The following is a 26,085-nucleotide window of genomic DNA, read 5'->3' as shown; positions in this document are numbered from 1 at the left end:
AGGCGGCCCAGAGCATGGTGGTTTCCACCAGCTGCTCTTCATAGAAAATCTGCAATTGAAGTGCGGAGCACTCCAGCCTGCCCTCGGCAAACAAGAGTTCACAGGGCCCTCAACCACCAGGAGCAACTTCTGGGAAGCTCCAAGCTAGAGTCCTAAGTCCTCTATTGGATATTTAATACAGGTGAAGCCTTGCACAGCACAGTAAAATTCAGACTTCTCTTTGTTTTCAAAGAGTTTGGTTTTTACAGTGTCAGGATGAAGACCTTAGCTTTTGGCTGCTGAAGCTTACTGGGACCCATGGATACTCATCAGATTCCCAGCATCCCTCAGAAGCTCCATTCATGTTCCACTCCTTCTCTGAAAGATCCTGGGTTCTCCAGACATGCGGAGGATGATGCTCATGAGCTTGAAAGAAAAAATCCTTCCTCCCAGGATCCTTCAGCTTATAGGACCAGGATTCACTGTAAAGTGTACTGTTTTGCTCAGAGTTTTGGATCATCTTGAAGACCCTGTTATGCCTCCCTGCTGATGTATGTGACTATTTCCCTTGGTCCAGAGGGCAAGGTCACCCTGACAAGCCATTGCAATGCTCAGCCCATCACTTGGCTCAAGGCCATCTCATCTATACTGTTTCTCTTACAGAGTAGCCCCAGGATTCCCACTGTGCCTTCTCTGCATATGTCCAAGGGACCTTAAACCCCTTTGTCTACCATAGGTATGGGTTTAGAGGTGGTACAGCAATCAGGCAGCCTAGGAGGGCACAGAGGTCATTTGCTGAGGACTGTGACAAAAGCTTGGCTGAAAAGCACAAAGAAGGCACAGTGGCATCCCTCCTCTTAATGTCCTTCTCAGGCTCATGCAGTGCCTTTCTCCAAAGCTGGAGTGGTTCTGAAGACGCATAACTGGGGTCTGGGAGGGGAAGAGGGTGTCGCCAGCATGTGAAGAGGGATTACACACAGACACACAACACAGTTCGCGCTCGTCTGAGTTCTTGTGCAAACCAGCCGCTTGCTCTCTTTTATCCCCTGGCACTTCTGCTGCTCCCTCCGATCCATCTCCACTGAACAAAGGGTTCCATGATACATCGATGCCATATTGTACCCCTTCCCAAGCTCCTCCTGTTCTGCGCCTGGGATTTCCCTGAAGGTTTGTGTTTCTCCTTGGCTTGATTTATACAGCCACATTAGATAAATGACACTCGCAACATCTATCCTTGTTATGACAGTTGCACGACATGCACCCTGCACTCATTTCTCTCCCACTGACCTCGTCGATCTTCACTGGAGTGCGCTCGGATGAAATGCAGAGGGGGAGAGCTGCAAGTACTCTCTGCATTGATCAGGGGAATATTGAAAAACAGCATGGGATCATAAGCAATGCATGTGCCTTGGTGATGGGTTGCTGTTCCTGCAGCTAATTTAAAAAAGAAAAAAAGTAAAAGGGGACAGACTTCTTAACAGGGCCTGTAGCAACAGGACAGTGGTTTTAAACTAAAAGAGGGAAAATTCAGACTAGATAGAAGGGAGAAATGTTTTATCATTAGGGTGGTGAGACATTGGCATGGGTTGCCCAGAGAGGTGGTAGATGCCCCATACCTAGAAACATTCAAGGTCAGGTTGGATGGGGCTGTGAGCAACCTGGTCTAGTTGGAGATGTCCCTGCCTGTGGCAGAGGGGTTGGACTAGATGGTCTTTAAATGTCCCTTCCAACCCAAACTGTTCTACGGTTCTACGATTGTCCATTCACTGCAGAAGCCCTGTGATAGAATCACAGAATGGTTTGGGCTGGAAGGGACCTTCAAGACCAGCCAGTCCCACCCCCCGCCAGGGGCAGGGCCCCCTCCCCCCAGCCCAGGCTGCTCCCAGCCCCGTCCAGCCTGGCCTTGAGCCCTGCCAGGGATGGGGCACCCACAGCTGCTCTGGGCAGCCTGGGCCAGCGCCTCGCCGCCCTCACGGGGAAGGGTTTCTTCCTCACGTCCAACCTAAATCTCCCCTCTCTCAGCTTCAAGCCATTCCCCCCTGTCCCACCGCTCCCTGCCCTTGCCCAAAGCCCCTCCCCAGCTTTCCTGTCGGCCCCTCCAGGCACTGGGAGCTGCTCTAAGGTCTCCCCGGAGCCTTCTCCTCCCCAGGCTGCACAGCCCCAACAAGAAGGGGGAAGTTGAGCAGCGTTTCCTTCCACAGCACAGATAAATAGTTGTGTGGTTTCCTTTTTTCCCTTTTCTTTCTTGAGTTATAGAGAGCGACAGAGAATCTTCTCTTGCCCAGAAATGCAGTTTTGAGTATTTGCACATGTTGTTTTCTTCCTGCTGTGACTTTGATGCTGTGCTGCACAGGTGCTCTGGGTAGTTAGCGGGTTTTTCAGAGTCCTGAATCCCCACCCAAGGCAGTGGGGCATGCTGGCTCACAGAGGCACAGCCAGGACAATGGTTTCTCTTCCCAGCCTTTTCCCCTCCAACCTTTCCAATCCAAATCCCTGCTCCCTGTGTCCCCCTCTGATGTACAACACTGATGCCCCATGGCCCAGGCTCACTTATACGCATGGATTGTCCTGTGATAGGGATTATCACTCTGCTACCCCACTAAACCATTAGGTTTTGGTTTTTTAAATGCAGAAAGCACCAGCGGTGTGGAGTCAGGAGGGCTGCTTTGCCCTGTGTTTGCAGTGCATGTTTCAGCAGCAGTTTCAGCTGTTCCTGATGCTTTGGCACTGATGGAGGTGGATGCTGAGCGTGCTGTCATCCCAGGGCTGGTGCTGCTGCAACCCAGCTGAGGTCCAGTGGGTGGTCCCAGTATGACATAGGTATCTGGGACTCTGATGACTTAAATTTCTGCCCTGCTGTGTAAGACAGAGAGCTCTGCCTTGCAGGGAGGAGCACAATTTGCTGGCCAGCAGTGTATGGAGGTTATTAATGGACGGTGTTAAAAACACTTGTACAAAGTGGAAAACTTCGTAGTCATCCTGCAGCTGTGGAGGGACATTGGATTTAAAAGCCAGATGAGGCTTTCCCAGCTCTTACTCCCCAGGTTGCTCCATCTCATGCAAGGAGTCCTCACGGGGTAACGTGCATGGTGCCATGTTGCACCTGACCCCAAATCAAGCCAGTAACCCTCTGGTTCATGACAGAGCCCCAGTAGGTGAAGCCAAGGGGAACCTCGAGCCTTCTCCTCCACAGCTGGTTGTGGTGTCCTGGATCCCATTCCACTTCATGTTTCATCTGTTCATTTCACTCTTGCCTTTGCTTTTGTTCAGTTATTTCTCCTTCCCTATTCATTATTAATATATACATTTGCTGCCTAATTTCTCCCTCCTTTTCTATTATTTAAGTATGCTCAGGTTATGGGTAGGGTCCTCTGGCTCAAAAGATGCTTTCAAATTAAAGCTGCAGCTGTGTGTGGACCAGAAGAGATTAGAGGTGTGCTTGAAAGCCTCCATCATCTTCCAGGGCTCAGACCAGCCCCAGCGTGTGCTGCTTTCCAGCATCCCCAACCCGACAGGATCTGAGGGTGTTCAGGACCTGCTGCGTACTTTAAGATCAGTCCATTTGGTCGGTATGTGCCAGACTAAATCTTAACAATTACAGCAGGGCTGTTATATTTGAAAGCGTTTAATCCTGCAGCCTGCAGGGATATTGTGTTCTTCGCAATAGTTTACGTCCTGCATGATCTGGCGGAAAGAGGAGTACAGAAGAGGGACACGTGTTGGAGAGGTGGGCTGGGGACCCCGCAGCAGGATGTGCTCCAGGTCCCAAAGGGATGTGCTGGGGAATGGCCCCTTCCCATGCATTTCCCAGCACCTGCACAGACTTCTCACTCCTCAGTCCAGAAACAAGCAAAAGGACCTCTTTCCCTCTGGGAACCCAGAAAACATTTATTATTTTACATTTCTGGAGAAAAAACAAACATAAAATTTCTTTGTGGAAGGAGGCAGGGCAGGCTCCACATTAACCCTTGTTCATCCTCCTCCCCTTGTCCTCTCCCAGAGAGGCTTTGTAGGCAAAAACCATCTTGGTGCTGTGTGACCTGGTCCATCACAACTTCTCGGGCCTCTGCTTGGTGGCCCTGCAGCAATGGCAGGTCACATGCATCCATCGTTATGTGCCAGCCTGTGGGATGCTCTTGCTGGATGGGGTATGCAGGAACATATTTTAAACATTTAGGACCCCAGTGTCTTAAATGACGCTACACGGCTGTGTTTGTATAGCCGAATCTCAGCTGTAGTGGGAGCTGAAATACTCAGTACACACGGAGGCATGCGGATGTCTACGTTTAGGGGATTTAATGTGCAAGCTGAATTGCATCTGTATGGGGGGAAGGGTGTGAGGAAAGAAGCTTGTGCCTGGAAAATTGTCATGGGCCTCATCAGTCACTGGCTTATTTCTCTGCTCTGCGCACAGCTTGCACTTTCAGTGTCTCCCAGCCTCAGGAAAACAGGTGTGTGAGACCCGTGAGTACCCTAGGGGCAGGTCCAGGGGGGTGCGAATGGGATGGTGGAGACCACACAGGCGATCAGGCATTGCGTTGTTGAGAGGTCTTGTTGCTTTGCAGCATGCTCCCTGCAGCTGAGACCTTGCTTGAGCTGCCATGACTCCTGGCTTTTTTTGGATACCATTGACTCCTGCAGCCTCTGTTCCCAGAACATCCTCTACAACTGTTCCCTTGAGGTATGAGGAATCCAGGAGACTTTGCAGCTGGGATTTCAGGGAACAACATTGGCAAGCCAGGCTGTTAATCACAGCTTTTCCCCAATTTCCTGAAACCTAAAGCTGTCATTTCCTCTGGGTTTGCGGGTCATTATCCCCAGGGTCCAAGAGCAGCACGTTGCCTTATATTCCTAAACTTCTTCAGTCCAGGATGAGCCCCAACTCAGACCTGGGACCACCTGGCTGTGTCACATCTCTGCTGGAGGGGACAGTCACAAGAGCTATGCCCCTTCCAACTCCAGGTGTAGGAGGTCAATGCAAAAAGACTCAATGTGAGACCTTCTGGAAGGGACAGTGATACTTGTTTTGATCCAGATGAGTTTCAGGCTTTTGCTCCTAGGTTTCACCCACTCCCTATCTGCTTTGCACATATCTGCCAGCACCAAGGTGTGTGTGCCTCAGTCGGCTCGGGATCGTCTACATGCAATGAGGTAGATCAAGACTCCAAAATGTCTGGTCCTTCCTATCACTCATGGATTCCTCTTCATTGGAAATGACAAGCTTTCTTGGGAAAGGGGTCTGCAGCAGGTCTCTTTTGAGTCAATATCTTGCTTATTTTGACTTTTGTGAATCTTAGGCAAAGCTGCTGCATCTCCTTGCTTTGGGGCTAGGCATAGCTCCTGCCTGTCTCCTAGTGGAACAGCAGGATGAGGGCAGCTCATGGGGCATGGGCTGGCACTTCCTTGTCACCCTCACATTGCCAGAACTGGTCTGCACCAAAGAGGGTGGCTGGAAGGAGCTGTACAGGAGAGTGGGTGTTGGGCAGGCTGGGAGTAAAGTTTACGCAGTGTTCCCAGTTTGTTCATTGTTGATGGTGTCCCCGTTTGTCAGTGCCTCATCCTTATCTGCCTGGCTTTAGTGTTTCTACAGGAACTCTCACACACAGGCATTTCCCATCACCCTCCACCCAGACCACCCTCAGCATCTCTGTCACAGACCTCTGGCAAGCACAGGGTGGGATGCACCCAAAGGCACAAAGTCTGGGGTCTCCTGCCCCCGTGCTGGAAACAGAGGATGAAGAGAGAAGATCTTTCTCCATGACTTCCTTCTCTGGAGGCAGCAAGCCACAGTCACAGAATCATAGAATCACAGAATCATTTAGGTTGGAAAAGACCTTTAAGATCATCGAGTCCAACCATTAACCCAGCACTGCCAAGTCCATCACTAACCCATGTCCCCAAGTGCCACATCCACACATCTTCTGACCCCCCCACGGACGGTGCCTGCACCCCGTCCCCGGGCAGCCTGTGCCAGTGCTTGGCCACCCTGTCGGGGAAGACATTTCTCCCAGTGCCCACCCTGAACCTGCCCTGGTGCGGCTGGAGGCCGTTCCCTCCTGTCCTGCCGCTGGTTCCTTGGGAGCAGAGACCGACCCCCCTCGCTGCAGCCTCCTGCCAGGCAGCTGTAGGGAGCCAGAAGGGCCCCCCTGAGCCCCCTGTTCTCCGGGCTGAGCCCCCCCAGCTCCCCCAGCCCCTTCCCCAGCCCCTGCCCGGCTCTGGACACGCTCCAGCCCCTCCGGGTCTGTCTGGGGGTGAGGGGCCCAACGCTGAGCCCAGGGCTCGAGGGGCGGCCGCACCAGGGCCCAGCACAGGGGGACGGGCACTGCCTGGCCCTGCTGGCCACGCTGCTGCTGACACCGGCCAGGGCGCTGCTGGCCGCCGTGGCCACCTGGGCACACGGGGGGCTCATGCCCAGCCGGCTGCCGACCAGCCCCCCCAGGCCCTTCCCCGCCGGGCAGTTCCCAGCCCCCTGCCCCCAGCCCGCAGCATGCAGCCGCATGGGCTGCTAAGATGTGTCCTTGGCTAACTGACTCATTCCTCTCCAGCACTCCTCCTCCTTCTTTTCATCTCTGGAGGTCTCCATAGGCTCTGACATGGTTATCTTTCTCTCTGTGCCTCTGCCTACTCCATCCCTGGAGGTCTAGTTTGTGTCTCTGTGCTAACAATGCTCTTCACATTGTCTTCTTGCTCACCATGGCAGTCTCTCACCCCCAAGTAACCACTTTATCCATGTATCTGTTTTCTCCAGGGTCACCTGATGGGAAACCCATCTGCAGATACCTGTCTCCATCTCACTTGCCTCCCTCACGTCTCACCTTCAAGGGCTCCCTTTAGACCTGTCTACGAACAGAGCTGAGGCTGAAGGACTGGGTGATGTGCAAACCCACCATGTCTCAGCCCGCCCAGACCCATGTCCTCCCTATGTGGTCACTCATCCTCCTGCTTGCAAAGATTTCTGAATATCTCTTTATTTGTGCCCAGCCTCTGCTCCAGAGCACTCCTGCAGTCACAAGAAATCAGGAGCTGGGGAAAAAAAAAATGAGCACCGGTTCCCCAAAAACTTCCTGAGTGCAATTTGGATACATCTCGTGTCCAATGTGTAGCTAGGTCATGGCACTGGGAGAAGCAGAAGATGGGGAGGGTGGAAAGGGAAACCTCTTTTAATAGCAGGTGTAACAGCAAGGTTTCGGTAGCAAATTTAGCTGGGGAACATTTGTTCTTTTTTCACTGAAGTTTGCTCAGAAAGTTTTAACAGTGTGCACAGCTTGGAACCATCTCAGGTTCTCGTCTTTTTAGCAAATGACATTTTAACTAGAAAAGTGAGGTGAGAGGGATTAAACTGTTATGGCAGCCTTTATCAGTGCCGTCTGAAAGCACTTCTGTCCTTCAGCTCCCTGAAAGCAACAGATTAGGGTGAAGCTGGGAATATGCTCAATGACGCAGTGTCAGTTCTTATCAGATGTGGAGGATAAAGGATGTTGTTCCCTCACCACAATAATTTCAGAGCCTTCAACAACAAGCTCCTGCACAACTTTGTTATAAGTACATTAAACCCCAAAGATGAATTTCATATTTCATGAGTAATCATTACTCAACCTGTCTCTAAACACAGAAGAGACTGCCTGATTTATTCTGCTCTGTTTCTCTTGGACCTTCAAGTAAGAACAACTGGAAGAGAAGGAGGGAGGGCACTTAGCAATAAGTAGGAAAACACATTCAGTTTAGCAACAGGGGGAGTTAATTTTATGCCTCGAAGTGCAAGGGGTTGTACCTTCTCTGCATAGGACAGCAAGTGAATTCTGGTGAATGCCAATTTAATTTGAAGGAATGATATGAGGTTAAAACTCTTATAATGAAGGCCCAGCAACGTGGCCAAATCCCAGCAAATTCTGCCTTTTCTGCATTCAGGCAGCCGCCATCAACCCCATGTCCTGCTGTGCTCTTGGCCAAGGGACACAGAGGTCACCCTAGAGAAGGCTGCATTCCATGGATAGGGCGGTCGTTCTTCAATGAACAGCTTGTTAATTCTTTTTTTTTTTTTTTTTTTTTTTCTGGAAGTATTTTTTCTTTGAGATTCAGCTGAATGAAGAAAGGTTTGTAAATGGCAGGTCCTCGGGGTTCTTTGGTGTCACAGCTCTGTAAGGAAATGTTGACCCAAGTAACTAAAACTGCAATGCAAAAACCTGTTTGAAAGGACAGTCAAATGCCACACAGCACTTCAGAGCAGGCGACAAAGAAGGGAGTCGTTGGATAAATAGCTGTCAGGTGATTTTCTTGGTCTTGGTCTGATGGTACAATTACTGCCTACAAGAAAAGGCCACCCAAGCCATCAGTAGCATTTCATGGGGTTTGACATATTTATTTCTTGGTTCTTGTTGTCTAAAAAAAAAAGCACTATTTTGGAAAGCATGGCTGTGTCCTACCTCTCCCTGCCATGCACCAGGCAGACCCCAAATGGCAGTGGGTTGTTGATCAAACCCAAGAGCAAAGCCAGCCGTTGGACACCAGCAATGTTCTCTGCAGGACACAGTCCTTTCCCCATGATCTCCTGTCCAAATAGTGGTGTTGTCCCTGCTCTACTGGTGAGCTCTCCTAGAGTCAGAGCATGGCTCTAGCTGTTTGTACAGCTGCAGTTTGCTTGGAAAAATGAAACTCTAAATTTAGAGACTCTGTAGAAAGTGAAAAATTGGGGGTGATACTTGCTATGCAGTGGAGAAGCATTTGTGCCACTTCTTTAAGTGGTGCACCAAGATATGGTTGCAGCACAGAGGATCTGAGATTCCAGAAGCTGTGACTTCTTCAGCTTTTCCCCTTCCTCCTTTCACTTGGCATGATGGAAAAGGCAGGTGGCCCTTTCTTTGCAATACTTCCGTCGGGCTGCAGCTGCATCAGTGTGAGACCTTCTGGAAAGCAGCATCAGATCAGGCCACACAGGTGTGATTCAGTGATTCTCTACCTGCCACAGGACCACAGGGCCTATAAGCCCTCATACTGCCTTCTTCATGGACAGCCTCTGTCAACCAGGACACTGCAGAGTCTGTGCTGCTGGAGTGGCAGATCCCAAAATCTCCTCCCACCTCTCCCCTGGTGCTGGGGTGAGGAGCCTGGCTGAAACCCTGGAGTCCATGGGCTTGCAGCCCCCCCGGGATGCTGCCTTTCTTCCTATCCCTGGACCCAGATGTGTGCTCAGAACCCACAAAGCAAGGAAGAAATCCAACTGACAGCTGTGCCAGAGGCTGTTTTCATGCTTGCCTGCACCACGCAGTGACCTCAGCAAGAAGCATGGATTTCTCTTACACATTTCTGTGTCAGGGTCTGTTTTCTTTCTTGTCACTAGCTGGAGAACAAGCCACAAGACCAAGGCACATGTTGTTAGACATGGGTGCTGCCAGATAAAATCACAGCAGCATTTTGCATTTCCTTTATAACTTGTCTCAGATGCTGGACCACAGCAGAAACCCCAAAATCAAGCTCTCCTGCTCCCCATCTGACAGAAGATGCTTTGAAGTATGAGATTTTCTTCCCTTTTACATTTGCAACCATGCCTGATGTCATTCTGGGCTTTGCCAAGACCTATATGAATTTTACAACCTTTTAACACCCAAATAAGTCTTGGCTTTAGCTCTCCCACCTCCCAGGGAGATGTGCAGGTGAAAAAAGTCATTCTTTGGGAAAACGTTTCCTGTGACCATACTGAACATGTCACCTGTCTGGTTCATTCACTGTCACACAGCTGGCAGCACCGACATGGCGGTGATGCCGGCAGCGTTGCCAGCTCCTGAGCAGTACCAGCATGCACAGCATCCCTGCAGGGTCCCAGGACATCCCCTCCATTTTGCTGCTCTTCAGCACTTCGGTATAGTGCGGGAGGGCAGATTGGAAGGGGCTCAACAGCTTCATATATATTTTGGTCTAAGAAAAGAGTGTTCCTTTATTATAGTCACCCTTTGACTTTGGATTAGACAGATGGATACTTGCATCTCCCATTCCTAAAATCTTCCACCAAGGTGCCAGGGCTTTACGATCTGCTCAGGCACCTCACTGCAGCTGAAGCTTTTTCCTGATCCTCCACCTACATTTTTTCCCTATCTGATAGAATTTTTTCCTAGAAATAACTAATCTTCCCTCCTCCTTACAGCTACTCTGTATAAGAGGTGGCTGCCATATCCCTTTTCTCACAGGGCAGATTTTGCACCCGAGCTCTCCTTCCTCGACACCGCCGTTTTGCTCTTGATGTTGAATCCCAGCATTATTGATTTCAGGCCATTTCTCCAATCTGCCATGAATGATCTGAATCCTAATCCTGCCGCTGGCAGCACTTGTGACCACAGGCAGGAATTATATTAGCTCCTCTTTCTCTTATCGTCCAAGTCATTAATTAAAATATTGATTAGTGTCGGAGACAGAACAGACCTTAGTGAGATCCTGCTAGATAAAACCTTTTGGCTAGGCTAGGCAGTAAACTACCCGTAACCCCTGGAAGTGAAGCTTTCCAATTAAGCATGCTCTTTCCCCTTCTTTTTTCTCCTCTCTGCATGTTAATTTCATATGGCGGATGATCAGTTTATGACAATACAGTGGGGTAGTGTCAAAATCCTTACTTAAGTCAAGAGGTTGCGCTGCTTCCCCAGATGGGCCAGTTGCCTGCCCAAAGGAGAAATTAAATGTTTGATGTGACAATCCATTACATTATTATCCAGGAGATTGTACATGCATTAGCAATTCACCATCTTTCTGGTGCTCAGCGTTAAGCTGGATCTGGATCTGCCCAATTCCTTCGTTTTCCCTTTCCAAGATCCTCCATAAACCCCCAGCCTCTGTGAACTGTGGGGTTAATTAGCAGCAGTTCAGGGCTCCCTTGGCTCATCTTTTCAGCATCCCAGTGGGAACTTCCTGGACCTTCCTAAACTGAGTATTTCTACCTTTTTTTATATACATATTTGAATGATTTACCTTCCTCTTCCCCAGCTTGGGGACTGGATGCCTTTCGCAGCTCTGCCTCAGTCCTAGGCTGGGCCAGGCACAGCGATTCTTCGTGGTTTTGCTTCAAACTGGGTCTCTTCAACGAGCATTTTCTGGGAACGGATTTCAAGCTGCTGGAGGCAGTCTGAGCGAATTTTAACAGAAACATCCAGCGGGTTTTGATACACATTTTTTGTTGGCATTCTGCAGTCACCAAATCCACATGGGACCATCCCTATCCCCTCTGCTGAAAAACCTGCTCCTTCGACAGCAGCAGATGACCAGAAGAAACCATCTGGGCTTTGACTGCAGTAGAGCGGTGGCCAGGAGCACCATGGGGAGATATCTAGCTGAGATAAATAGACCAAGGGGATGCTAGTCTATTTAAAAGCTTTAGCTTTTCTCTTTTCCAGAGGAATGAGCATTGTGCTTGGCTATAAAGTAGCTCTCAGCTCCATAAATGCCTTGGAACCCTCCTCACTCAGACAGACAGTGAGGAACCAGGTTCATTGAATCTTTGGCAAACTCTGCTGATGTTTTTCTTCTCTAGCCTGCAAAGATTTGAACCAATTGTGAATATTCATGGGTTGAGCTGCAGCCCAGAAGATAGGCTGTTTAGTGAGAAGGGGTTAAAATGCCAGGAACGGCACCAATACAGACATCTACAAGATGCGACACATTGAAAACCCTCATGAAGATGGAGGGTTGGAGTCTGGGTTCCTCTGCCCCAAGCAAGGGCTCTAATCATGGGGCAATCAGACAAAAAAGAGAGGTGCTGTGGCTTTCCAGACAGAGATCTCCATCACACCTCCCTGCTATTTACCTCTGCTGGGTTCAAGCGGCTCCCAGTACTACATCTCAGCTTTTGCGAACCCTATTTTGAGGTGGTGGTCCCCATCCCTGTCTTGTGTAAGAGACTGTGGGGAGGGCTATCCCGGCCGTGAGTGGGTCCTCACCATGTCAAGCACTGGAGATGTAGCTGTGCCCCTTTTTGAACCTTCATCTGTGCACGGTGGTACTTGAAGGCAACCAGCTCCTGCTCTACTGCTGGATGGATGGAGTCTGGGTGCTGGCCAGGGACACCTGAAGAACTGCTGTGTTAAGCTGTCTCAATTTAATACAGTTGACAAGAGCAATTACTGAATTTGCTGCTCCCACCATTTGCACTGCCGTTTGTCACTCCTCGATAATGAAGTAGGCATCTTTCTCGGCTGGGACAGTGACGATCTTCTGCCTGAGTAATTGCTGGCCTCTGGCAAGGGGCTGCTAGGAAGGACTGGGTTATCTTTCATCAGGGATGGAGAAAGTGGCCTTGGCCCTGCTTTGAGGAAAACAGACAAACCTGGGAAACTTCTCAAATTCCTCCCTATCCTCTTTTCTTTGAGTGCAAGTCTCTGTCGAGTGTTGTGCTGATCCCCACACCCTCTCTCATGCCATCTCTGCCATTTCCCAGATCCCTTGCAGCCGAGAAGTGCTTTGGGCATGCAGACCCTGTACTGGATGCAGCCATGCTCCAATATTGTGGGTTCTCCCAGCTGATGGGAACTTGGGGGATGAAACCACACTCCAGAGGTTCTGGCACTGAGTATTATCACTTTTATGCTCTGGCCCGTGCTGAGGAAGTCCCATCTGTGCCTAGCCAAGTGCTGCACTTTCGGAGGTGTATGAAGGAATTAGAGAGACTGGAGGAGGCAGTGATGGATTTATTAAGGGTTTAGAAAACACAAGCTAGGAGGGAGAGGCTGAATCTGTTGGGTTTGTTTACTCCGTAAAAGGGAAGGTCAAATGGTAATGGGTACTTAAAAAAAAAAAGTTGCTGTCAAGAGGATAACTATCAGGTTTTCCCCTGTGTCTCCCGAGAAAAGACGAGGAAGTGTGTTAATTTTGCAGTGGAGAAGATTTGAGCTGTCTGCTCTGAAGGGCTTCCCAGTGCACTGACCACTGGGCTGAGCGGCATGGGCAAAAGGGGAAAGCCAGCTCTGAGAGGGCTGGCCCAGCTTTATTTTGGTGCCTCAGCTTCTTCTGGTTTGAGGATGACAGATGGTAAATTGTTGAGATACTTTGGTGTGGTGCCACTTGGGTACCGCTGCTCTACCAGCACCGTGCTGCCTTGGCTACTGAGGGATGCTGTGCCACTGTTGGCACAGAAAGCTGGTTGGGACTGGATGAAAAATGCATGGATCTGGGTTAGATCTGCCAAGAAAATGAGTTCAGGGCTGGTAACAGGAGGAGGAATTGGATCCATCAGGGGAAGGTTATGGGCTTGAAACCTTGGGCTGTTAGAGACCTCACGTCACTACAGCAGCCGTGCTGGTGGTTGGAGACTGCTCTGCAGGACAGAAGCACCTACCTACTGGACCGACCTGCCATTTAGGGAGGTTTGCTGCTTGCCTGGAGCCCAGATTCAGGATGTTATAGAAAAATTGCTAAGGCTCATCCAAATTTCCAGCTTTCCATGGCAGTTAACTGCATGGACATCAATCACTAACTCAGCCAGGGGACACCATCAGCAGATAAAGACAAATACAGCACTCAGGGTGTGAGACAGTGGGGATCCATGTGTGATCTCCATCATGCCAGCCAAAGGAAAAACCCCAGACAGGTAACAATTTCCCAGTGCAGATGCTAGAGGGGCTGAGTAAGGTGATGCTCTATCATGGAGAAACACTGAAAGCAAATGTGGCCACAGAGGCAGTTGGGGCTGCTGCCATCATGAGGCAGGCAAGGTCTGGAGGAAGGCAGGGAAGGTGAACAGCAGTTATGCCTCAGGGTTTCAGGAAAGCAGACTTTTGTTTGGAGACTCACTAGGCAGAATCCTCCAGGAGCAGCCATGGAAGGCTGGGGTTCCCAGCAGAGTGGGGCTGTTTGTCAAGAAAACTTTGACGAACGCAGGATAAGCCCTCATCTTGGGCAGGAAGAACAGTAATTTCAAGGAAAGGCCATTAATAAGGATCTTACCAATGAGGTAAAACACAAGAAGAGAGCATACCATGGGAGTGAGGACAGGCAACAGAGGAGGAGTACAAATACATTGCCTGGGCTCTTAGGGACACAATCCCGAACACCAAAGCCCCGCTGGAGATAAAGCCAATGTGGCAACAAGAAAGGATCCTATGGGTATTCTACTAGTCAAAAAAGGATCAATGAAAATGTGATTTCATTGATGGATGTGGAAAACAGCTGGTGTCAGATGCTGTGGAAAAGACTGAAGTTCTCAACACACCCTTTTAGCCCCTGTGTTTACATGCATATCCATCTCCTAGACCTTTGTGTCCCCCAGGATGGTTGGGGAAGTAAATGGAGAGCCCAGGGAGCAGGACGACTGCTCAGAGAAGTTGGAGCATTCACATCCACGGAGTCAGATGGATTTCACCAGAGAGTGATGAAGGAACTGGCCAACATGTTTGCAAGGTCACCCTCTATCATCTCTGGAAAACTGATGATCTGAGTCCCAGACAACCAGAAAAGGCTGAGAAGGTGTTGGCTTGTAGGCAAAGGAATGTTAGATGGGCTGAAAACTGGTGGGACTATCAGGCTTAGAGGCTAGCGATCAATGGCTCTACATCCAGCCAATGGCTGGTAGGAAGGGGAATTGTTGATCCTCAGGGATCAGTACTGGGGCTGATATTGTCCAGTAGCTTCATCCATGACATATATGATGAGAGAAAATGCATCTCAGCAAGTCTGAAAGGGTTACTAAATTAGAAGAGGTGACATGATGAATGGGACAGCTTCAGTCCAAAGGGACCTTGAGAAACGTGGTGGTTGGGTCAACAGAAGCCTCTGGAAAGCTCATCAAGAAGTGTGAGGTAATTTGCGCATGGGTCAAAATAAACCCACTCACAAATGCAGGCTGAGAACTGCCTGGTCGAGTAGGAACCCACTGAAAAGGATTACAGTGCACACCCAGTTGAATTTAGGCCCAGCAGACCACTCTCACTGTGAGAAAGCCAAACCACACGCTGGCCAGCACCAGAGGGACCTTGAGGAACGTTTTTATCCCCTACACTCAGTCCTAGTGATCCCACATGTGGGATATAGTGTGAAGTTTGGGTTCCCCAGTTCAAGAGGGATGGGGCTAAAACAGAGAGGGCCTGGGGGGGGACCTGGGGCACATGGTCAGTGGGAAGAGGCTGGGGGATCTGGTTTGTTTAGTCTACCCAAAAGGATGCTAAGGGCGATCTAATGCCACCCTACAGCTACCTAAAGGGTAGAGAGGACAGATCTAAACTGTTTTCGGCCACAAAAGAAAGCATAACAAGGGGCAACAGCCCCAATGTGATTTGGGCAGCTCATGCTGGACACTAGGAAAGGCATTTGTCACCAGAAATGTGGTGCATCCCTGGCACCAGGGAGGCTGTGGCATCTCCATCCTTGGAGGTTTTTCTAGGTCAGGTCAAAGTCACGGCTACCTTCATCTAGTGCTGGTGATGATCTTGCTGACTAGATGACCTACAGAGGTCTCTTAGAACATTTCTGTGATACTGACATTTAAGACAGGACATCTGAGATCTTGAGGGGCTCCTACAATGCTACATTTAGTGACTCGTTAAATTGGAGGCTGCAATGCACTGGAGACCAGCCACCACGACCACATTAAAAACATATGTACAAAGAGTGCCAGCATATGATGAAAAGATGCTGCAGACCACAGAGGAATTTGCAGGGGTTGATATGAACAGGGTGACCTGACAGCGGTAACTGCGCAAAAGCGGCTCCCAGCCTTGGAGCTATTTTCCTGCAGAGCTGTCTGTTAACCAGCTTGCTGCCTCTGCTGGAACTGGTGCCACCCACCTAACCTCCTCACAACTTGAAAAGCTCTCTTGTAGTTTGGGAAATAGCCTTTGCTCCTGTTTTAATACATCCTTTTGATCCTGTGCAATTCTCGGCAGCCCTAAAAGCACTCTTCTGTCTTCAGGTCTGTGACCCCTGGTATTACAAAGTGCTGCACGGAAACATCCAGTGCATCCAGTTCCTGAGCCGGACATCTTTCCTGTACCTGCCTCACCATAGGTTATCTCCTTTAGCCTTCCTGGAGCACAAAGGAGCAAGACTGAAGAAAGTCAATGGAGTTATGGCCCAGCTGGAATGACTGATGTTAACCTCCCCTGTGCGATTTATGGCTGTTGCCTAAGACATACCCTTAAGTGCTTTGTAAAATCTATTTTAAGCTATCTCCAGGGGAATATCTCCTCTGGGGAAAACCTGGCAAAGCATAACAGCACCGGGTGGATTTTGCTGATGCTACACCTTCCTTTGCTTTCTTTTTTGTAATCCTCCTACCTGCCTGCCCCTTGCTCTCCATCAAACACTCCTCCTCTTCCCTTGGTGCTGACAACCTTTTCATATTTCCTGGGGTTTATGTCCCTCCCTGCTGACAGCAGGAACTAGCCTTTTTAATCTTCTCTTGCAAGTCAGTCCCTTTCAACAGTGTTCTAGAATAGGAAGGGAAAGGGAAAAAGTGATTTTATTTCTCTTTATAGAAACTCCAGCCCAAATTAATGGAAATTACCATGGCAAAAGCATAATAACAGGCTTATAGTTGACCACAAAGCTAAAATACACAGTTTGCAATTGCCTTGGATGCTTACCCACAGGGAACCCTCCTTTGCTGGATGGGTAATGAGAAAAGGAAGAATTCAGGCTGAACCAGTTTGTGCATTGCCTGAGAAAAATCTCTATATGATGTGATAGGAGTTTTCCAAGTGGAAAATGGATGTGGAGTCCCAAGCCCAGCAGTGACAACAGGCCATGCTGGGAGTGAACTGGCCAGGCCATCCTGCGGGTTGCTCCTGCATCCGTTGTGAGCCCAGCAGACCTGGCCATCGCTCCAGTCAGACGGCCGAGGGACGGTGCAGCCTGCCTGTCACCTGAAATAGCACCGCGAATCCAAGGTTCATCATTGAACTTGCTGTTCATTTTTGCATGGTGCTGTTTGTGAACAAACTTATAAGACAAATTGCTGGTAAGGGTGGGTTTTCTCCCCCTTTTTCTCCCTCCTTTCTACAAGCAACACCACTGCTTTGGTAATCATGAGGATTAAGAAACAGCTGATGCAATCTGGGGGGCTTTCAGAAAGGCTGCACAGTTGTCCTTTGAGGGTGTTTTGGAGTTTAACCCCAGCTGGCAACTAAGCTCCACACAGCCGCTAGCTCCTTCCCCCTCCCCGGTGGGATGGGGGATAGAATCAGAAAGGTAAAAGTTGGAAAACTCTAGTGTTGAGGAAAAGACACTTTAGTAGGTAAAGCAAAAGCCACGCATGCAAGCAGAACAAGGAATTCATTCACCGCTTCCCATGGGCAGGCAGGTGCTCAGCCATCCTCAGGGCAGCAGGGCTCCATCACGCCTAACGGGGACTTGGGAAGACAAACACCATCGCTCCAAATGTTCCGCTCTTCCTTCTTCTTCCCCCAGCTTGATATGCTGAGCATGATGCCATATGCTATGGCATATCCCTTGGGTCAGCTGATGTTCCCTCCGACCTCCTCGTGTCCCCCCAGCCTGCTCACTGGTGGGGTGAAGAGCAGAGACCTTGACTCTGAGTAAGCACCGCTCAGCAGTAACTAGAACATCCCTGAATTACCAACCCTGTTTCCAGCACAAATCCAAACACGTGGCCCCATACCAGCTACTGTGAAGAAAATTACCCCAGCCAAAACCAGCATGGTCCCGCTCTGATTGATAACAGAAGTCTAAGTGCTAGGCTCTGCAAGAGCACAGCTACGCCCTGTGCCTGTCCCCACCACTGTCCAACAGCCCGGCATGGCAAACCCAGCAGCACAGGATGAGCAAAGGGTTGGCAGCAATTTTGCAGAAGGATTGCACCAGCCGATCAAAACTCAGAGCCCGGGACTCCTTGGATCTCTGCAGTGGCCACCGACCAGGCTGTGCTGCTCTGGTGCTCAGGGATGGTCTGGTCCCCATCTGAACTCCGATGTCCTAATGGTAGGGAGGTGCAACTTTCCTGACTTTATAAAGTCATCCTGCAACCCTATCCAGGCGTGTTGCTGGCAAAGCACACTGCAGCTCTTGACTTTCCTCACCGTAATATGAAATGAATTGTGATGTTATTAGTTTGTTGTGGTTTGGAAAGTACCTTGGAGTGACTTGAGTTGTGCTGAACAAGGCAGGAAACTGCCAGTGAGCCAAGGGCTTGTGCTTAGCCAGGAAAGAACCTTCTTCCCCGCCGGATGCAGGGAGGATGCCACAAATTCATGGGCTGCTGAGAGCTGGAGGGACCACTGTGAACATCATGGACTGTCTCTTCCCTGCTTTTTCCCAAAGAACCTCATTCTTATTCCACACTTGGTAAAAGTCTGGTCTAGAAACAGATGCTACCTAGTCATGGCTTGAAAACTGAGAAGAGTGCAAACACACCCCCCCCAGATTTGGCCTTCCAATGCTCATGGTTAGGACATGCTACTCATCCTTCCTTGAATAGGTCCACCTACACCTCCTCAGCATCCACTCACACGTCTGTCTTCTAACACCTTCTTATAAGCCAAAAGTCACTTCTGTGTGTAGGTACCCATGAACAGGGCTGTAGAATCTCTTAACCAGCTCATCAATGAACAAAAGGCAATGGACAAAAATATGTTAAAAAAGCCTAATAAAATAAAATAAAATAAAATTAGCCTCCTACTCTGAAGGATCTTAATTGGGTCTCTCAAAACAGCTGGGCAAACAGTGGTGAAATATCTAAACCAGCCACTTAACCACTGCACCTTCCACCTTCTACCACCTTACTTCTCTGCACACCCCAGACCTTATGGTAGGACTACTCACCAGGGTGTGAGGAATTAATGAATTTTCTCCACCATGTATCTCTTTTCTTTTGCGCATATTTGGGCTGAACTTAGAATTTTTGGTTTCTCTACTGGATTCCATTCTGCAGCCAAAAAATACAAGTTACCCAATGTTCTGTGGTTTCACACTGATGGTATGAGACCAGAAACACAATTTGTGCTTGGGTGCAAAGGAGCCTTAAGATGGGAAGAATGCAGAAAATAGAGGCAGCTGCACCAAAATAAAACCAGACTTGACTTTCACCCCATAATTACAGCTGCATCTGTAACCCCTTCAAAGAGCACAGCATGGCTGCCTGGCTCTGTGGTCAAACAACTTCCCTGCAAGTTCTGCCCAGTCTGCAAGAGGGCTGGATTCAACCTCCCTCTATGGTCCTGCATTCCTGAGAAAAGTTCTGCTTTTGTCAAACTGGAAAATGGGAGGGAGCCTTAACACTCACATGCTTCAATAAGTTCCTGTGATAAGTACTGATGATGCAAAAATAAAAATTATTGTTATTACTGCAAAATGTGGCCATGCTGCCAAAGCTCTACGAGTCTGTGGGGGCTGGAGTTTCTCTCCCAGGTGAGATCTGCAGTTCCTTCTGATGTCCTCCCTGCCCAGCACCCTCATCCCTCCTTGCCACCAAAGCAGCATCTACACAGCAGCTGGGCAAAGCATGTGAGTTGATACTTGCAAAAATCCCATCAATGTCAGCTGGTACTGGATGAAGCCTTCAAGGAAGAAAGGCCATCTAAGACTGCAAGAACAAAAGGAAGAAGTTAACTGACGTGTTGGGGGCTACAGACAGACCATCATTTATGGAGATGTATGGGTTCACTAAAAAAAATTTTCTTAAAAATTATTTATTTTAAAAAATCCAAACACAAACCCTTTCAGCTATATGGTTAACACCCAGAGCTGGCATCACGGAGACCGTCAGCAGGAACAAATGCTTTGGAGGACATAAATCCAGAAGACTGCAGTGTCCAAAGGTTAATAAGTGTGGACTAATCCATGTGAAGGAGCAAGCTGCATCATGGAGGTGGAGAAGGCAGGCATAGAACAGTACATGGCAGTACAGGAATAATGCACCCCACCCAGAAGGTTAGGAAGCAGCCCCATCGTCCACATCCTTCACAGTTCAGGTGTGGAGTGATTCACATGGCTTCACCTGCCCAGACATGGATTGTAATTCACATTTTCGGTGTCACACTTTGGATTCTGGGCTCTTTCTGGAGTTTCCTGCCAGTTTCTCCTTCTCTGGGTCCGCCTTTGTCTCTGCTGCATTGCTGGCTTCCCTCTCCTGCCGTCTGAGAATCACATAGACGGTCACGAAGCACAGAAAAGCACCCACCTCAAAGAAAAACTGGAGACCAAGGTACCTGTGAGGTGGAAACACGGTAAATCAGGGTATCAACATTCCTATGTGCACCAAGCACCAACACCTGATGTCCCAGGCACCCAGCAAACACTGAACATGGGGGAACATGGGGACGGGCTCCTTGGGCACATTCAGCACTGGGCAAGTGACTGCTGCAAGCCTGGGTCCCAAGAAGGGTGGGAAGAGGAGGCAGAGGAGCTATCAAGATGCATTTGTCCTTGGTGTTACATTAAGGCACCGTATCTCCTGGTAAGCAGGAGGCATATAAAAACATATCTTGGGGTTGAGGGTGAATAGGACTTGCTGCAGCTACTGGTCAGTGAGTCATTCAACAACAGTGAACTTACAATGGGGATGGAAGACCACCTACAACTCCCTTCCAGCCTCCCCACAGCGCATGGGCTGGATTTGGTGTCTTCTGCATGTTGGGCTGGGCTGTTCTGGTGGAAGATGAACCCCAGGGTGCAAGGCACCCTGCACAGACCCTGCACCACCTCACAGGCATCTTTGAGGCTGGGGTCACCCCTGCTGCTGCATTACCTCCATGGAGGAGGTGTCAGGACAGGCTGCTTGTATCAATGCTGGTAAAATGAGTAATTAGAGCATCACACAACAGCCCAGCTTGGAAGAGACCTCAGGAGATCATCTGGTCCAAGATTTTGTGGGAAAGGGAGCCTAGACGAGGTTATCTAGCACTTTGTCCACTTGCTTCTTGAAAACCTCCAGTGATGAGGACTCTACCACATCCCTGGGGAGGTTGTTCCAGCAAACGGTTGTTCTCATTTTAGTGCAGGGAATGCTTCTGGAAGTGGACCTCTGTGGTCTGTAGCAGTAAATTAGCATCATCCTTGGGAGGGTTTTGGCCTGTACTGATGACTGTCCAAACCATTCCTGGGCACTGCTGGGAGTTAGCACAGGCCAGGGGGATGTGAGTCTCCCCATTTGCTTACCATGACATGCACAACAACTCATCCCACGTCGGAGGTGGCCTGATGCCACATTCCCCCTGGGTCTCCCTCTGTACCCTCAGCCCTTAGCCTGACTGCTCATCCCTACCTTTGCCTGAAGAGGTTATTGTCATAGTATCTGCAGGCTGCCCTCCTGTCGCACTTCTTCTCCCAGAGGATGCAGGTCGTGTCGATGGCGCTGCCATACAGAACGGGTCCCGGCATCCATGCTGGAAGCAGAGGGTCAGAGGGGACTTTCTTATGTGATGGGAGCGCCTTTCCTGGGACAGACCCAACCCTGGTCCTTTTCCCATGTGCTAAGGGATTGGAAAGTCCCACAAAGCCGCTGGTCCTGCACAGCACGCCAAGGGCGAGCTGTGCATTTGCACACAAGGTGCAAGACAGTCCTTCTTTCTCATTGCTCTTTGATAAGGGACCATCGCTCATCCCAGGAACGATGCTCAACTCCTTCATGCACTGTGCATGCAAGCACCTTCCCACAACTGCAGTGGCATATTCCAGGGGCCTCCAAGTGAACATGGATTTTCACCATAGGAAAAATAACTAGTGGGCTCACAGGACATGATTTGCAGCCACCTGATGGGCTGGAGGCAAACAGCAGCATCCGAACACAGCCGAGGGCTGCCCTCCTGGACCTAAGCTTATTCCCTGCCCTCTTTTATTTAGCTGTGTAGGTGTACCCCCACAGAGATGCTCATCCCTCCCCACCATGTGCAGCCTTCCAGGCCCTGCAGGGAAGCATCTTTCCCTGGCTTAGGACAGACTTTGGCCAGCTGAATAAACAGTACTTCTGCAGCCCTGGAGCTGCTCAGGGATAAAATCCCCATGAACCCCCAGGAGCTGCCATGATTTTCTAGGATGGCATTTCAACACATATTAATTTACCTAAAACTCTCAGCAGCATGAACTGTATCCCAACAGCAAATGATTTGTCTTCAGGATGGATGCTCCTGAAAAACAAAATGGAAATGTGTGTCCCCTCTGGCAATTCTGCAAAGAGGGATGTTTCCCTCCCTGGCATCACACAAAGGTTTGCAGCACCTCACTCAAAAATTCATCCTTCCACCTGACCACCAAGGACCCCTGGCAGCTCCCATTTACATCAGCAAAAATGATGAAGGGCTAGAAATTCATTAGGGCTAGAAATAGAAGCTTACCACTGTCTTTTCTTAGCCTGAAAAACCTACCGAACTCCATGAGAGGCAGGGAGGAGCTCAGCTAAGTATTTTTGCTTTTAATTTAAAGAATCCACGTGAGTAAAACACAAACAGAAACCAATATAGCCGCTGGCTCTGCCAAACACAAACAATAAAAGGGATATTTTTTGTAACTGAAGAAGTGATTTACCCGTGGAGGAAGTGGCTTTTTTTGAGGTGGGGTGCCCCAGCATATATTTCAGTGGTACCACAGTTTTCTGAAATAAATATTTCAGACTGTGGTTCCTGCTGGGGCACACATGGGGGAGGACTGGGTGGCAGAGGACCTCCAGGTCAGCACACCTCCAAGGACTCAGCTTCCCTTCCCTCTCTGACTGCCTGGTGTACACGTAGCTCACTCTTGGCAGAAAAAGGAGATTTAAAAATACCTGGCCATCAAGGTAAAAACAGGCTTTAACCACAACTTTTCCCTAAAAAGCAACTGTTTGGAGTGCTTCGACCACAGAAACGTGCTTGGAAATATCATTTATAAACTAACACAGAGATTCCCCTGTGGATTTCCCCTCTCTCCCCACACAGCCCCCCCACACCCTCAGCCTTTCCTGCTCATCCCAGGCTCCAGCCCCACCAGTCTGGGGCTCGTGTGGAGGCTGGCTCCAGCCTGCCCCATGGGCACCTCTCCAAGGCTGTGTGAAACTAGAGTTCTCATGGCTTCTCTGCCCTGGCAAGGCAGGCTGTATTCAAGCAAGATCCATGAGAAGAAAGGAAGGTAATTAAACCCCTTAACAGAGAGCTGCATTAAAATGTGCCAAAGTACTGCTGTGCTAAATTAATGCCGAGTTATTGGTGCATCTCGTTACTGAGGTATCAGCTGTGGGTGGGAAGAAGGAACAGGATGGCTGTTGGACCTGGAAGTTGTGCTGATACCAGGAATAGGGGGTGCTGAGGACAACGTGGGGTTCCTATGAGCCCCACGGTGGACGTGCTGTGGGGGCCTGGCATGGTGTGACACCCACCCACCCACCGGCTGCTCCCTGCTTAAGCCTGTTGGTGAGCACCAATGCTGCCTGCAAGAGCAATCAGCCATGCAGCACTGGTGGTTCCATGGTAAAGCCTCCAGCAGCCCAAGGTCTCCACTTGCTGCTAAACTCTGCAGGGATCAGCAGCCACGGCCAGAGAGACCTTGAAAGAGCCTCTGTAGTCTTAGGGCAGCAGGAGCTCTGTTAGTGCAGGGTCTACAGAAGCAAGTCCTGAAGGTCTCTCCTGCTTCAGGTCCTGGAAATGCTCAATGCTTCTGGCCAGACCTGCTGTGCCAGGTCTTTGCTAGCAAAGTACAGCCTGCTCTTGAGCCATGCATAGCCTAGAAGATGGACAACCACATGCACTGCCAGATGACAGGAGCAGGGAAGCCCTGTTCCCAGTTCCCTGTGACAACTCGTGCAAAACCTGTATAAAAACAAAGGGAGGAACTGGGCATGAGGTGCAATATAGGGCTGATCTAACCTTCCAGTCCCTCAGCTGGAGAAAAACTTCTTCCTCAATTCAAGGACCCCTTGGTTTTCCAAACACCACCTCTGGATGCTTTTTCTGGCTGCACCTAGACCATGGCCAACCCAGTCTGCTCACCTGAGGATAAGCATGAAGGACGGCGTGTGGGACGTGCTGGCGAGGATCCCTGCCAGGCAGGACAGGACCACAAAGGGCAGGAAGAGGTGGAAGCAGTCGGTGCCACAGGTCCCGGGCTTGGCGAACCCCACGAGCCCGTTTTTGGAGATGCAGCTGCAGTTGGTGTAGTTCTGCAAAGAAGAGAGAAAACCCAAAGCTACTCGTCCGCTCAAGGCTATGGAGATACCAGGAATAGCTGCCAGCTGTCATAGGAAGGGAGGGTGTTTAGGTTTTGTCTGTAAATAATTAGCAGTAATTAGCACTCAACACTTCAGGGAGCAGGGGGTGGAAAAAAAACACATACAATGAAGCTGGCTGGGGATAACAGACTGAGTGGATGAGAAAACACATATTGCCATGCCCACTTCCAGCCTTCCACACGCTATCATCTCTGACAGGAGGTCCCAGTCCCCAGTAGGAGATATCACACAGGTGAGCACACACAGCTGATGGGGAAGCTGGGACCACCACAGTACCTTGGTTCATCTCCCTGTACTTCCAGAGGCACCTGGAAATGCTCCTTACCCAGACACATCCTTGCCCTGTTGGTGTGAGCTCCGGCAATGCCTCCCCACCCTCTGCAGCAATCCTACACTTGTGCTCCCAGCCCCGTGTTGCACGCCTGTTGTGCGCTGAAGATGCCTACACATAATGTAAGCTTAACGTTATCGTTTGCCAGCCGAACACTTTGGCATCCTGCATAAATCTGGGGTTTTGGCATGGACAAATCTCACCCACAGCTAATAAAACATTGAAGCCTGATGTGAGCTTACACACCTGTGTTCCATCTTTTGGAGGAAATAGCTGGGGAGCATCCTGGGCTCCATCACCTGTACCCAGCTTGTCTCCTGCTGAGAGACCCTTCATCCAGGGGCTACATGTAGAGCAGAGCTGGCAACTGAGGCAGAGCCCAGGCTCAGGGGGGCACTAAATCAGAAAACACTTGCTAGGGGAAAATGCAAAATCTCACCTTTGAGAGAGGATCATAAATAACTGGCACAGCATTAGCAAAGGAAAGATGCCCTAGGGCAAGGGATATGGATTTTTTTCTTTTCCTCCAGAATTTACTCACAATTTTCTCTTTTCTTAACAAGAAATTTCTTTTTTTTTTTTGAAAGAGACCTTTAAATAAAATGAGCAGGATCTTATTGTTGCCGGAGGGGGACAGATTCATGCCGGGATGGCAGTTTGCACAAGGTGATCTCAGAGGCAGAGGCAGCCCAGGGTCTCCCAAATCCCCATTCCTACATCACTGCCTGGGGAAGTGGCATGGGTGACACCCATAAAAGAGACCCACAAAGCTGAGAGCACGATGTGGGGGGAGATTTGGGATGAAAAGGCATGTAATTCCTCCTCCTTCCTTTAGGAAAGAAGATTTAATATTTTAAATTAAGACTGGGATTTATCTTCTTCAGCCATCTGAAATGAACTAAATCAAACTCATCATCTGGGCTCCTTCTGCAGTCGTGGAGGGAGAGGTGGGTCTCCAGAGGACCCACCACAGGGAAGTGCCTATGATAGCCAAGATTAATTTGGGCCAAAGCAGTTAACAAAAATGCAATTAGATAAACTCGAACTTGCTTGATCTCTGTGACCACTACCTTTTCCAGAGAATCAGAGTCACGACATTAAGGGGACTTGTACAAAGCCAAATGGAGACCAAGGGCTGGAGATACACGTGGTGGAGGCACAAGGCAGAGCTCTTCCCCTTTCATTCAAAACCTTGGAGGATTTTAGAGCAGGGAGCATGACCCTGGTTGCAAAAACCTCTGAGCAGCGGGGACAAGCCACAAAGCCACCAGTGGCCCATCTCTGTGAGACGCATCGTCTGGGCAGCAGTGCCACAAGGCTGACGCAGCCCCAGGGCTAGGGAAACCACCCAGTGAAGTGGGGAGAGGAGAATAACGGAGAGCAGCCCTGAAACCAGGGCTGTGGTTTCTGGGCAGGAACAGGCAGCTGGGTGGCACACAGCCAGCCCCGGGTTTTTCAGGGCTGTGCGTCAAACTTCCCCAACAGTACCATTTAGCAATTGTTTTCTTAAGAGAGAAAGAGCTGCTCACACTATACTCTGCCTGATGCTGCCTTATTTAATCCTTTTTTATTTTTTTTTTTTTTTTTTTCCCCGCTGGGACCTTCCTGTATCCTAAATTTGGGGACCAGACCAGACCAGACTCAGCTGGCAGCA

The 26,085-nt window shown here is 49.6% G+C and overlaps 1 protein-coding gene across 3 annotated transcripts in view; it reads right to left on the bottom strand.

The window, feature by feature from the left end:
• Positions 1 to 19,543: 19,543 nt before the first annotated feature.
• The window catches only part of SLCO2B1 (solute carrier organic anion transporter family member 2B1), a 61,157-nt gene continuing 54,615 nt past the window's right edge, over positions 19,544 to 26,085 (bottom strand). The window contains exons 11-14 of one of the 3 annotated variants that reach the window (XM_040583800.1): positions 23,862 to 24,031; positions 21,964 to 22,028; positions 21,167 to 21,287; positions 19,544 to 20,111 (exon numbers count right to left, since the gene is read on the bottom strand). In XM_040583800.1, the coding sequence (XP_040439734.1) occupies positions 19,937 to 20,111; positions 21,167 to 21,287; positions 21,964 to 22,028; positions 23,862 to 24,031 (531 nt within the window). In that variant the 3' untranslated portion in view covers positions 19,544 to 19,936. The remainder of the gene's footprint in view (positions 20,112 to 21,166; positions 21,288 to 21,963; positions 22,029 to 23,861; positions 24,032 to 26,085) is intronic. The other 2 variants (XM_040583802.1, XM_040583801.1) reach the window with 2 other exon arrangements.

The sequence above is a fragment of the Falco naumanni genome, chromosome 2 (assembly GCF_017639655.2).
Source record: "Falco naumanni isolate bFalNau1 chromosome 2, bFalNau1.pat, whole genome shotgun sequence".
Lineage (NCBI taxonomy): Eukaryota > Metazoa > Chordata > Aves > Falconiformes > Falconidae > Falco > Falco naumanni.
The sequence above is the reverse complement of the archived record's forward strand: the minus strand, read 5'-3'. Positions and strand labels throughout refer to the sequence as shown.